Genomic DNA, 14,438 nt, shown 5'->3' on the forward strand with positions numbered 1-14,438 from the left:
AGCTTACCATTACTAGCACGAAAGGTCTTCCTGCGAACTTAGAGATTATAAATACAGGAAATGTTAATATATCAAGTATTGGGATACCTCCATATTTTTTAGATAAGTCATAGAGGTATTGATTATGAATAGGCCTAGCTTTACAGCTATTTCTGGATGATGTTATTCTTCGCTCTAGTATTATACACCCGGGTCCATTTTCATTTTTGCCCATACCTACAACATATTGATCAGACTTTGTTGTTGACAGGTTTTTAACAATTGATGAAAGTATCACCACAAAACCATAGACATGCTTCATTCTTCGTTCGCTCCATTACCTAAATCCATTCTGTTGGAAACTGACTTTCTTTTTTATCTGCTCCTTTGGGCCGACTCAATTCAGTGTGTTGTCATACACGTAGCCAGCGGGCGATAAGGCGCGCAGGGAGGCGGGGCAGTTATACACGGTGACTTGACAGCGCAGAACCCAAGGTTCGCGCGTTCAGTGACCGAGCATAATAGTCTGGTCCCCTGACCAAAGATTCCTTGACGTCTCTTTCGACAGAGCCTAGTCGGAGATTTTTGGTTCTGGGAACCAGACTACGAGCATAAGACCCAGTAAAGTGGCCTTCCGACAAGGCGCACGATTTTACAACGGAAACACATTCATGTCGATCATCTTCCTCTGCAGTTAGTTCACAATGTAAATGTGACGGTATTGGGTCCAAGACTAGGCCGTTATCGACGGTCGACGATCTCCCCTTACTACCGCAATGTTAAGAGGTCATTTTGATTCGTCGTTTTCGCTCGTAGTTCAATAGGAGACTTTCCAACGCTAGGCGGCAGCAGACATACCGGGTAAATTCCCATTGTTTACGTAGTTCTGAACATGCGCATAATTCTGAGAACAATGGATTTACCCGGTAAGTCTGCTGCCCTCTATCGTCCCAGAAAGTCTCCCATTACGCCGTTTGGGGCGATATACCGTTTCCTTGAATAGACAGAGTTGTTCTAAAACGAAAAATTACCCCTCGAACCACGAGTACCGCCCCCCCCCCCTTCGACCACTCAACACACTCACCAAGATTGTCCATACATTTTCTCTCCGATTATCAAAAGGGGGGAAATACGCGAAACTTTGTTTCCTTCTTTTTTACGGGGAGGACAACAAACTCAAAAAAGCAAACGGAACAAAACGCCTCTTATTTTTCGGAGCATTGCACGTTTAATGAACAAAATACAGCACTATTGGGGCATCATAAAACATTACTACGAAAAAATAACTGCGAGAAAAATAGATGAATAAATCGAATAAGATAACATCCTCTGTGCAATGCTTTAACTCAAATTTCTACTTAATAACTGTGTTATAGTTAGACCCTGATTCCAGTAAATAAATAAGTTATTTCTATCCACAATAAATAGCTAACAAAACTTGAAGCTTAACATTTCAGGACAAAGAAAGTCTAGTACAAACATCGATTAAATTTGGGAGGTTTTAAAAACAGTTGTCAACAATTCAATCCATAAGCTTCAATTTAAAGGGTTTTTATCTGAGTAAAAACTACAGGAAATGCTCACAGTGTGGTAAATGCCTACTGTGCAGCGTGCAAAGTAATTGATCAGGGTCTTACGTATATTATAGTGTTACATTGTTCAAGAACTGACCAGAGCGAAGTGGGTGTTAGGGTGGGTTGTGGTTTATCGGAGGTTGAGGTTGGGGGGGGGGGTTGAGGTTCATGGAGGGTTGAGTTTCGAGGAGGTTGAGTTTGGGAGGGGTCGAGGTTGGGAAAAGGTTGAGATCGGTCCCAAAGCTATGAGATTTTACTCCTGCATTTGGATGTTGTTTGGTTGAAAATGTGTTAGAATTAAACACTATAATACACAGGAAATTCCCAGTATGCGAGGTGGCAATTTGATGTGTATTCAACCAACTAGTTTAATTGGGGTAACTTTTACCCTTATTTGCAGTTAAGTCTTGCAATAACTTCATGATTAGGTCAAATGTTATCTACTGTGAGAAATAGTATGATACTCTGGTCATTTCTTAAACATTAAATTGTGCTTTAAAGGTAAATTACTGATAGGGAACTACAAAGCAAAGCAAAACAAAAGACCTGGGCCCCGCCCACCCAAGATGTAGACACGCCCACTCTTATGCTACTGTCCAATGAGAGTCGCTCTGCTGGATCAGGTGATTACCACCACGAAATCGGTGATCCATTTCAGATAATGACGTCAAACTGCAACATTTCTGGAGGGCCAGGTCATTTTGTTTTTTTAAGTTACTTAAAATCACAGCAGTTACACAAGAACAAAAGTGGAACAAAATTAAGTATCATTATCAAGTGATAATGGACACGAAATTAAATAAACAATATGAGGAAAGTTTTCATTTAATGGGTTTTCATGATTGAGGGCGTTTATATAAAAGCAGCAGTTTTTGTCCGACCACTGGCTTTCAGGAAATTTTTAGTTGAGATAATATTGTTTTTAAATAAATATCCAATTCAGAAAACTTTCCTCAAACTGAATGAAATAAATAATAAATAGAAAGTTTTTGGAAGGGCCGAGAGCCAACATGGAAGTGCACCACCACAATGACCCCCAATTTGCTCTCAAGGTCCTCCTCTTTTCTTAAGACGCAGCCCAACCCGCTGCGTCTTATATCTTAGTTTTTGGTAGAGTTTCATCATCCTGACGTCGTCCGAGGTTTATTCCACCTCGGGCGTCAAGTTTCATAAACAAAGACATCTTTTTAAAGATGTCTTTTCACTTTATAATTAGTTGACGACAGCGGAATGTTTAAGCGAAGCTTTGCTTCCTTCGACACTGTCATCTGAGGGTGGAGGGAGCACGCCCTCCACTCCTCAAGTAGTACTATTAATTCACTTCATCTGGCTCTCCAGAGTTCCTTAGCGGAACGAGAGCCTCATCTTCTAGGATCTTACCTTAACGGCGGATTTCCTTGGTCATCAAAAATACAGACGCCAGCGTTACTCTTGCGACCAGGAACAATGTTTGGTCACAGAATTGCTGCGTTGTCATTATTTAAGTCATCAATTTTACAAAATCTGGTTCCCCGCCTCATAACAAAATTGTACAAACGTTTTTCCATCGGCGTTTTGTCACCGAGCACATTTTACATCTATGTTAGTGCGGGGAACGTCTTTTAGTTTAACATTGGTATACAATATAAACTTTCTCTTCGCACATCTTTGTCGCTTTAAGAATTATTTACATCTTGGTTTTCCAGTTGTTGGAATTTTAAAAAACACATATACTTTTTTGTTCTATTGTACACATTCTTTAAAAACACTTGTGTCAAGTACACATCATTTTACCCGATTTTGTTCTTATAAATAACATTTATATATCAAAAAATTAAATAATAACTTCATTCTACAACATTTTTATCTAATCTTTAAAAACATTTAGATTAAGGACACTTTGATTTAGATTAAGGACACTTTGGAAGTACAAAAAATTAAGGCACAAAGTACATAATTGATTGGACAGTTACATGGAGATATAAACCACTGCATTGATTTAGTTATAGTCTTTAACATTGACTTTAATAGGTAGACTGTTTGGGTTTAAAGTATCTGGTATGAAACTCAGACAGAAGCTGGTGATTTCAATTCTTATATATTAATAACCACTGACTACAACTTAAAACGTGTGATGCCCAAAAAGAAGTTGGTAAAATCCAACAAATCAAACCCAATTTTTCCCTGAACTTAAAATATGATTTTGCATTAAAGTCTAAAATCACCAACCTTAAAGATCTCTTTGTGGAAAATTAATCCAGTTTTTTTATAGAAATCACCAGCCTCTGTTTTGTGGGTCTCTTCTTCAGATTACTTGCCAAACTTCTGTGCTTTAGCGAAGACGCTGCCGCCTACTCTGGTTCCGATGGGAGCTTTCTTGCCTCCAGGTCCCTGACCTGGTGGAGGTCCTCCTTGCTGGAACTTGCTCAGGAGAGGTAGCTTCTTAGAAGCTGTTGGGGGGAGTGGAGTAAGTTTGTTAAAACAAAATTTATCTGACATAGAAGTTTGTGGCATAAATGGAAGATTTATGAACACTACGAAATATGCTTGAGTATTGCACACAGTGCTTGTTTCAGTTGCAGCAAACAAAATAAAGAAATAGTGATTTGGGGATCTCAACTATTTATGACAAATCAATGAATTTTATTCTAAGCATGTTTAAATTCAGTGTTCAGCAAGTTTTTATACTGGCCAGATCTTGGGTCCTGCCTAAGACATTACAGTAAGTTTTGCTCAATGGGTTTGATAATGCATGCTTAGCAAGTTTCTGTGCTAAGTAGATTTGGGATCCGCTTTCATTGTGATACTCACTTAGAATATTAAGCTTAGCAGCACAAGATGCGCTCCCGTTGACATTGTTGGCTTGACACTCATAGTCACCACAGTCCTCCATCTGAGCCCTGGGGATGGTGAGCTTACACACCCCATCAGCTCCTTTGGACATCTTGTGGCGGATGCCCTCCTTCAATGGCTTGCCGTTCTTGAACCTGGTTTGGAAATCAAGATGAAAGAATATTTCTTTTTCCATTGAGATGTGTTCCAAGCAAATGGTAGGAAAGTGATGCTTTACATGCCTTCCCACACCCACTATATCCTCAATTTACCAAAACGAACAAATCTACTTGTTTTTTTAGGAAATTTGTCATCAGTGTTAAAAAGGTTTGATTGATTTAAATGAAATGTGTTTGTTTACAATACTGCAAAAAGAGACACGAAAAGAGACAAACCTAGCAAAATCAACCCCTTTCTGTTTTATGAAATATCATATTTGTAGCAGACTGTCGTTCAAAACATTTCCTACACAAGTTAAAACATTTTTTTTTCAATTTTGAGATGACCAAATAAAATGGTTTAAATGAAAAAGCAGAAGAAAAATACCATTTAGCATCAGGAGCGGGTGTTCCTCTCAGAGTGCACTCAAATTTGGCTTCACTGTTGGCTTGTGTCTCACAATCTTGTATCTTCTTCTCAAACGTTGGAGCTTGTTGATTTACAGGCGCAGCTGCAGGCACGGCAGGGGCGGCTGGCTGTGGTTTAACTGGAACTGGTTTTTGAACTGGAGTTGATTCAGGAACTGGAGCTGACTTCGGTTCTGCAACTGTAGCTAGCTTCGGCTCAGGCTCTGAAGCTTCCCCTGGTTCTGTTGAAAAGGCAATCGAAGGGTAAGTAAAGAGAACAAGAGTACATGGAAACTTGAAATAATTAATAATAATAATAATAACTACATTTATATACTGCCGAACACCTCCAAAAGAAAGTCTCTAAGCGCTCAGAAAAACAAAAGACTATTGCATATACATAGAATTAAACAGAAATGTTGTGCCAACATTTGAAAAATCTGTAAGGTGCCTTATCATTGACTGAAACAAAATTGTTAACTTTAAACATACACAATCACTTATTTACCTTCAACCATCAACATGGCCGATGTCACCGCTTCCCCTGCTTCATTGTTGGCATGACAACTGTATCTTCCCGCATCTTCAGTATATGCCTCTGCAATGATGAGTTTACAGACCTCATCCTCCTCGCTCATCTGGAAATACTTGGAGGATTTGATGGGTTTGTCGTCAAAGTACCAGGTGATATCAGGAAGGGGCTTTCCAGTGGCTACGCACTGGAACGTGGTCCCGCTTTCCTCGACGACAACCTGGCAAAAGAACATTTGTAGTTTTCCTTTAGAACTTTTTGTAATAATGAGTAAGTTACCCTCCTTAGGTGTCCTTAACATTCAATAAATTGCTCAAAGGCCCTGTACATAAAAAACCCTGTTAAGAACACTAATACACTATTAAAAGCTAACCAAATGCTAAAACAATAAGAAATTTATACAAATCAAATCAGTCAAGACTTTATAAAAGTAGAGCAGGTAATAAGTTGAGTATCCATGCTAGAATCCTTTATAAATCCCTGTACTTCCAATAAATTGCTCAAAGACAAAGTACATAAAACGGTAAGAACACTATTCATTATTAAAAGCAAGAAAATGCTAAAATGATGAGAAATTTATACAAATCAAACGAGGCAAAACTTTATAAAAGTACAGGAGGTAATAAGTTGAGCATCCACACTAGAAACCTTGGGTTCATACCTGGTCTGTAAGTTCCTCAGTGAACACTGGGGCTTCTGAATCGGAACCAAAGCGCACTGGTTCATTGTCTGATATGGCCTCAAACTCAGCAATCAGACCACTGAAGAGAAAAACAAAAAAAATGTTGATGATTAATATCTGTTTCACCTTAATATTAATAATAATAATCATAATACCAAAACTTATAAAGAGCCTTAATCATATTGACATGCTCTGGGACGCTGAACATGGCCCTAGTCAAAATTTAAGCAGTTTTAATTGAATGGACAAATTGAAAAATAAAGTGCTCTCTCCAGGACCAGCCTGTTCGCGAGCGCATAACAGTAAAAAATACCATCAGAAAATTACACAGAAACAGTTTAAGAAAAAGTGCACCAGTAGACATAAGCAAAATAGAAATCAAAACCCTATTTGAAAAAAAAAAAGCGCATGAACACCATAATACAGACTGTAAAAAAACAATGCAACTTAGTTACAATAAGGCATTTACAAAATTCACCAGAAAGTATCAGCAATAAAAAAAAATCAAATGCTTTCTGAAAAAGGAAAGCTTTAAGTTGGGATTTACTGCAATACAAAAGTAAAAGGTAAATTGAGATTGTGCGGGAAAGAAGTTGAGTATCTGACCTGTCTGGTGCAGCTTGAGGGGTGACCAGTGCCACAGGGACAATGATTGCAATGGGCTCTGGTGATGTGTCTGATGGGATGAATTGATGGTCAGTGTCGCTGTAAAAGGTGGTGGAAATGATGGTGAGAATGGAATTAAAGGTGGTGTAGTGGTGAGAATGTCATCCAAGGTGCAATATGGGTGAATAATACTAAAATATTACTCATTTGTAGATAGACCCTTATAACTTAATTTATTTTTTAATTTTTTTTTTAGGCCATAAATGAGTTCATACTTACTTGATCATAGACACTTATAACTTCATTTGAAGGAAAACAATTTATGCCAAATCTGAATTAGCGGCTATAGCTCTGGCTACGACTGTTGCTAAGGACATCCTATACTTCAACACATAATGATGCAGTGATCAAGCCATAGCCGTAGCAGTATTCGACAATTCGAAAACAGCCTTACTGAATGAGTACAAGTTTTAAATAATCAAATTAATAGAGTACAAGTTTGTAACTCTATTTGGAAACAGGATGTTTCTAGTACACTTAGTGCACAATTTTTGAATTTTTTTAAACTTTCATTTTGCAAACTACTTGAAAAAACCTGTTCAATATCCGATTATTGTTTAATTTTGAGCAATTGGTATTCACTGAACTCTTCAAATTCAAGTATAGAAGATTAGACTTTTTTAAATGATGCTTTACATGAAAAGATGAGCAGAAACATCAATGACAGACTTACTCAATGGTCTGTTTGTCAACGATCGGCATTGTCTGATCTCTCATGACCCTCAGACTAAATCCGCACTCAACCTGTCCTTCCTTGTTGGTGGCTGTACACACATATTCTCCCTCGTCGGTAGCAAGAGCTACGGGGATCTCAAAGGTGTGAGAGAATTTGTCCGAGTACAACTTGAATCGCCCTCCATCGGTGATTGGTACGTCGTCTTTGGACCACTTGACTATTTATGAAAAAAACAAAAATGATTGACAAGAAATTTTAATGACCGAGAGCAAGATAAAGGGTGTTTGAAGCTTTGCATGGTGTGGAGAATAAGAGTAAATAAAAATATAAATAGTAAACTTGCGGGTACAACCATGTGAAAATCTCTTCAGAGGGAGTGTTGGCTCTGAGTGCAAGATAGTTATTGGTCTGTTCTTCCAGTGAAATGTAAAGCCATAGGTATTGTGTGCTGGGTTCACTTATTAGAAAAGGGGTTCGCCCAATGTTTTCTGGTATGGTTAGGTTCATATCGCACCTTTCCATTGGGCTTTGTAAATAAAGTGGTCTTATAATTATTCCGAACATATCTTGCAGAAGGAACAAAAAAAAGCACTTACAGATGAGCGAACTTTATAACTGTACAAGCCAAGAACCCTTTTTTGGAAACAATCAAATCAACTTTTTTAAATTTTCACTTTTTTGGCACCAAGTCTAAAGTTGAACGACACTCGACAAACACAGGTTTCTTTTTGACCTCATAGCAGAGCAGTATGACTAAGAACCCATTTTTTGAAACAATCATCAAATCACCTTTTTTAAATTATCACTTTTTGTACTGAGTCTGATGAATGACACTTGACAAACACAGGTTTCGCTTTGACCTCAAAACAGAGCAGTAGGACCCATTTTGGAAAAAAATCAACATCAAATCAACATTTCAAATTATCCTTTTCTTTTGGACAAAGTATAAAGTTGAACCCTCGACAGACACTTGTTTCACTTTGACCTCATAACAGAGCAGTATGACTAAGAACTAATTTTTTTAAATAAAAATCATTAAATCAATTTTTTTTTACCAATTTCTTCTTTTACCGAGTATAAAGGTAAAAAGACACTTGACAAACACACCAGAGCAGTTTGACTAAGAACCCATGTTTGGATTTTTTTTTCTTCAAATCAACTTTTTCATATAATAAATTGTTTGCACCAAGTCTAAAGTTGAACGAGCCTGGACAAACACTGTTGTCACTTTGACCTCATAGCAGAGCAGTATGACTAAATTACCTGTAGGGACTGGTTCTCCATCCACATCACAGACGAAACGGGCCATCCCTCCTTCCTCTATGGTCATTGACTGAGGTTCCTCAAAGAACTCTGGAGGGATGTTCTCATCATCCATGATGGCTTGGTCAGTGGTTGTGGCCGTCACGTCTTGACTGATGTTAATGCTGATGCTGACGCTTGGCTCCTCTGCAAACAAAAAATTAAAATGGCAGATCGAGTTAAAGAGGGGGTAAACCTTTTGTTATTAATCTATAAACTATTGCCAATAAAAAATTACTTGGTTAATAGCACTGCAGCTGTTCATGGTGTATAACATTTTGAGAAATAATTCCCTTCAGGCACTAATTCTGGTTCTTGGGAAAAAGTAGGAACTTTGTAATGAGTACAATGGCTGACCCACATAGTCAAGTAACACAAATCGCGCTGATTTTTTTTAGGGTAAAACAAAAATCAGAAATCAGACTAAAGTAGGAAGAATATCATGCCTGTCCCTTGTACAGAATATAGTTTTAGAGTAAACAAGTTTAACTTTGAATTGAAATATTAAGTTCTTACCAATGACGTTCAATGAGCATTGGCAGTCAGCTTCACCGTGATCGTTCAAGGCTTCACAGGTGTACTTGCCGGAGTCCTCTGGGAAGATCTCAGCAATCACCAGCTGGTACAGGTTGCCTCGGCTGACATAGCGGAACTCTTCACTGTCTGGTATGTCCTGGCCGTTACGAAGCCAACCAATATCCATTGGCTGAGCACCTAGGGAAAATTAATCGTTTATAGCAATACTTTTAGAAATTTTGTGTAAGGATTTCAAGGTACTTTTGAAAGGAAAATCAATGCCCAACATCTTACGAGTAACTTCCCTTTTAAATGACTTGAAAATTACTTCAATCTTTGTCAATATAACTAAGAGAGGTTGTGGTAACACCATGTGAATATCTTTTTTATTTGTTAATACAATCATGAATTTCTTGCTTTGTTTGATCTTTCACAGAATCACAATTTACATTTCACTACTTAAATATATAAACATTTTGTAACAGAAAGGTGTGAAATATTTTATTGGGTTAAAACCGAAGAACTAAATTTAATTATTATATGCATACCGTTTTTTTGAAAGTTTTAATTTGATGTCAAAAGTATTAACTTACCAGTAATTTGTACTTCCAGAACCACCCGAGCACCATCATTCACTGTCAAGTCTCTCAAACGTCTGTGGAACTCAGGGGGTCCCTCGCCTTCAGTGTCGTCAATCTTCTGTTCTGTCTCAATCATTGATTCTTTTGTTTTGCCGGTCAAGATCTCTGAATGATCCTCTACGCTGTCCTCATCTTTCTCCTCTTCGATGTCTTTCTCTTTCTCTTCTAGCTGTGCTTCTTCCTTGGAGAGTTTGACAGGCTCTGGAAGCTGGGCCTCTTCGACACCTTTCTCCTGTGTCTCTTCTTTCGTCTCCTTGAGGATAACCTCTTCCTCTCTCTCGTCTGCCAGCGGGATGAAGGGAGCTGGACTGGAGTGATCAGATCCTGATTCCTCCATCAGATCAGCGTCAAGTTTGAATGGTAGATCTCCTCGTGGTAAGGAGAGTGACTTGCCTGTGTCTATCGGGGCAAAAGCACCAGGTTTGGAGCTCTTCTTTGATGATGTCTTGGAGACTGAATCATAACTCATACCATACCTATCAGAAGTCATAGTTGGTGAAAGCCTTGACTTAGTGGATGTTGATGAAAAGGATATATCGGTGTCATATCTCTTTGATGAAGAATAATCCAGATCATAATCTGAGGTTATCACTTGTGGTGATGGGGATCTTTGTCTTGAAGTGCGACTCGGCTCATAGCTGTCACGGTACGTCTTTCTTGTTGTTGATGAGTGCATTTCTCTGTCTTCAAAGTCCAATGAGGTTGGGGTTCTTGTGCGACTAGATTCTGGTCTTGACTTCCTTGAATAGATGGGTGATGCCATTCGTTCTGCTTTGGGTGAAACCGATCTCCTAAGTGACGAACCAAGCTGTGGGGATGGTGACCTCTGCCTGTAGGAAGGTCGAGGTTCATATCTGTCGTGTGACCTGGCAGAAGAGGTGTAGGAAGATGACTGGTAGTCTTTGCGTTCGGGTCTTGATGACAATCCGTAGTCCCTTTGCCCTCGGTCTGAGGAATAGTATGATGGCCTTGAAAGAGAACTCACACTTGGTGATACAGACCTGTCTCTTGTTGACATTCTATCAATGATTTTTATTTCTCTTACTGTCCTTAGAGAATCAGTGGCAACTGGAGTTACAGGACGCTCAGGAAATGAGGAGTCAGGCCTAGGAGCCAGTGTGTCACGTGATTCGCGTTGGTCTCTTTTAGCTGCCAGCAGATCCCTGTGAGATTGTTTCCATTCGGAAAGTGATGGTGTGTGACTTCTCTCACGATATGAAGGTACTCTTGGGGACGTGGGTCGAGGGGAAGCGGTGGACGCTCGTAGGCTTGATCTCTGGGTTTCACTCATGCTATGCTTCTGAGACATAGCTACAGTGGGTGAAGCAGATCTTTCTGTAGATGAATCGTAAGATGACAACCTGGATATGATACTAATCTCTCTCGGTGTACGCATTGAGTCTGTTCCAACTGGGGTGACAGGACGTCCACGCAGTGGTGAGGCAGAACGTGTTTTGTATGACTCCACTGAATCTGTTGACAAAAAGCGCTGGTCACGAGATTTACGCTCATCATCAGAGAATGTTGGAGTTGTCCGTCTTGGAGGAGAGATCACTTTTGGTGTACGAGGTCGTGACCTACGTGTTTCAAAAGATTCTCTCTCTGAGGATGATAAGCGGTAGTGGACATCGGAGGATGTTGGTGTCGTGCTTCGATATTGGCTTACACCCCTAACGGGTGAAGCAGATGTCGTCCTGCTGGTTGAGCTATAAATGTCTTTCCTGCTGCGTTCATAAGATGGTGTCACACTGCGTCTAGTAGCAGGAACAATACCTGGCGATGCCATTCTCTCAATGATTTTGATTTCTCTGGGTGTCCGTAGAGAATCAGTTGCAACTGGTGTGACTGGACGACCGAAGAGAGGTGAGGCAGACCTCGGTCCGTATGACTCAATTGAGTCAACAGACAGCCGGGAGGCTCTATCTGACGATGTGGATGTTGTGCTTCTCTTCTGATGAGATGGCATTTTAGGTGAGACAGGGCGGGGTCTGTGGGAATCAAAAGATTCTCTCTCTGATGATGATAAGCGGTAGTCTCTATGGTGGACATCAGAGGATGTAGGCGTCGTGCTTTGATATTGGCTTGCACCCCTAACAGGTGAAGCAGATGTCGTCCTGCTGGTTGAGCTATAAATGTCTTTCCTGCTGCGTTCATAAGATGGTGTCACACTGCGTCTAGTAGCAGGAACAATACCTGGCGATGCCATTCTCTCAATGATTTTGATTTCTCTGGGTGTCCGTAGAGAATCAGTTGCAACTGGTGTGACTGGTCGACCGAAGAGAGGTGAGGCAGACCTTGGTCCGTATGACTCAACTGAGTCAACAGACAGCCGGGAGGTTCTATCTGATGATGTGGATGTTGTGCTTCTCTTCTGATGAGATGGTATTTTAGGCGAGACCGGGCGGGGTCTGTGGGATTCAAAGGACTCTCTCTCTGATGATGAGAGACGATATTCTCTTTGCTTCACCTCATACGACGAGGGTGTTACACTTCGCCCTGGACCAGCTCTCACAGTTGGAGAAGCAGATGTTTGTCTTAAAGATGATCGATGAACATCTCTTGGTCTGTGCTCATGAGATGGGGTTACACTGTACCTTGTAGCAGGGGACATAGATCTCTCTCTGTTTAAGTCATAAGATGCCATCCTCTCGATGATTTTGACTTCCCTTGGTGTTCGCTCAGAATCAGTAGCAATGGGTGTCACAGGTCGTCTTGGTGAGGCTGACCTTGAATCATAGGATTCAGCTGATTCTACTGATAATAGCCTCATGTCTCTCCTCCTGTGCTCAGAGTCGGTAAAGGTTGGTGTTGCACGCTTCCGTGCTTCTGGTCTCTTGACGGTTGGTTTGGGCGAGTCATAAGAGCTCTTGCGTCCCGCACCATCATCAGAGATCATTGCATGAACACCTGGTGAGACAGCTCGCCTGAATGCTTGTTCATAATCTGAAGCAGTCAGAGCGGTGTGGGCTCGCTTTGGAGGAGCTGTCACACTCGGCGATTGGGACCTTTCTCTAAAACTCACTGGTGTTGCATCTCGGGAAGTCGGTCTCTCAAAGTGATAATCACGGTCTCTACCATATTTGGACGATGGAGTAGTAGACCTATCCCTGTAGGAGCTTGTTGAGCTCTGTGAGTCAAAGCGAGTTTTTCTTGAGCGTTCTCTCTCTTCATACTCGGATGTACTTGATGTCCTACTCGGTGGAGGTGGTGAAGTGTGGGTTTTTGCTCTGGGCATAAACGGATTAGGTCTGTTACCCAGAAACTCCCTCAAGGATGGTAAATGGTATCGGCCTGCTTGAGAGAGCTTAACAGGAGGTCCTTCCTTAGGTGGTACTGATTTAGCTCTCATCGGTTCAGGACGTCGTCTAGGAGTTGGACGTACTCTGTCATCATCCTCAAACACGGATGGTGTGAATCTTTCTGGAAGATCTCTCACTGGAACAGAGCTTGCTCTCATCTTGAGTGATTTCACATGCTTCATGTAACTTTCATAATCGGGACCAGATGGTGTGAAACGAACAGCTGACGTTGGTGTAGTGCTTCGACCTCTCCTTTGGCTGTCGTGGCTGTACCTTCTTCCATAGTAGTCATCGTAATCAGATGATGCTGATGTGGTTCTTCGTCTTCTAGATGGAGTTATGCTTCTCGTTCGAGAAGCACTTGGTGTTCTCGAGCGTGGGAAAGATGGTGTCCTGGTTCTCATTGGACTGGTCAGCGGGTAGTCATACTCGGAAGTGCTGACGTAATCCTCAAACACTGCCGCAAAGTAGCGGTCATCATGTGTTGGTGTTTGAGGGACGGCCGATCCAGGCACAGCAGGATGAGGTATGTAGGATGGGGTGGGACATTTATAGTCTCCCCTATAGTCCTTCTTGTGAACCTCATAATGAGGGATGTAGAGTGGGCCTGAGCCGTCCTCCTCCCTTGGAAGAGAGAATGACCGCTTGAAAGCAGGTGCAGGTGCAGCTGCATAAGCTGGTACTGACTGTGCTCTTAGGGGTGTAGGTGATCTTGGTATGGGTTTGTATCCCGCAATCGGCTTTCTGTGAAGAGATGGAGACATTGGTGGGGGTCCAAAGGCAGGCATGTAGGATGGGCTGTGGGAACGCCTACGCCTCCTGATTGGAAGAGATGATGGTCTTTCCACAGGGCTTTCGATCCGCTGTTGAATTCTTCTTGTTCTTCTTTCTTCAAATGTTTCAGGTACTGGGCGGACCTTGCGAGGCTTACGGTGAGGCTTAGGCTCCTTGATATCCATCTGGGGTTTCTGTCGAGTTCGTCGTCTACCTCTTCCCCGACCTACTTCTCCATCATCGTCAGATTCAACATCAGCTTCAACTATGGAAGTAAAGATGAGAAAAAACGGGCAATTAATATTCTAAGCTTTCCTTAATTGTGTTCAGTTGCAGCCGACATGTTTATCATGTTGGTTGAGCCAACTTAGATTTGATATAATAATAAGAAGAAGACTTATAATGGGCCTGTATCAATCA

At 41.0% G+C, this 14,438-nt stretch overlaps 1 protein-coding gene across 1 annotated transcript in view; it reads right to left on the reverse strand.

Annotated features, from left to right (window-relative positions):
* Window positions 1-1,184: 1,184 nt before the first annotated feature.
* The window catches only part of LOC117291318 (titin-like), a 79,311-nt gene continuing 66,057 nt past the window's right edge, over window positions 1,185-14,438 (reverse strand). Inside the window, exons 78-87 of the mRNA XM_033772958.1 lie at window positions 9,898-14,283; window positions 9,305-9,502; window positions 8,750-8,935; window positions 7,484-7,703; window positions 6,751-6,849; window positions 6,124-6,223; window positions 5,439-5,682; window positions 4,911-5,172; window positions 4,344-4,519; window positions 1,185-3,982 (exon numbers count right to left, since the gene is read on the reverse strand). Of these exons, the coding sequence (XP_033628849.1) occupies window positions 3,843-3,982; window positions 4,344-4,519; window positions 4,911-5,172; window positions 5,439-5,682; window positions 6,124-6,223; window positions 6,751-6,849; window positions 7,484-7,703; window positions 8,750-8,935; window positions 9,305-9,502; window positions 9,898-14,283 (6,011 nt within the window). The 3' untranslated portion in view covers window positions 1,185-3,842. The remainder of the gene's footprint in view (window positions 3,983-4,343; window positions 4,520-4,910; window positions 5,173-5,438; window positions 5,683-6,123; window positions 6,224-6,750; window positions 6,850-7,483; window positions 7,704-8,749; window positions 8,936-9,304; window positions 9,503-9,897; window positions 14,284-14,438) is intronic.

The sequence above is a fragment of the Asterias rubens genome, chromosome 6 (assembly GCF_902459465.1).
Source record: "Asterias rubens chromosome 6, eAstRub1.3, whole genome shotgun sequence".
NCBI lineage: Eukaryota > Metazoa > Echinodermata > Asteroidea > Forcipulatida > Asteriidae > Asterias > Asterias rubens.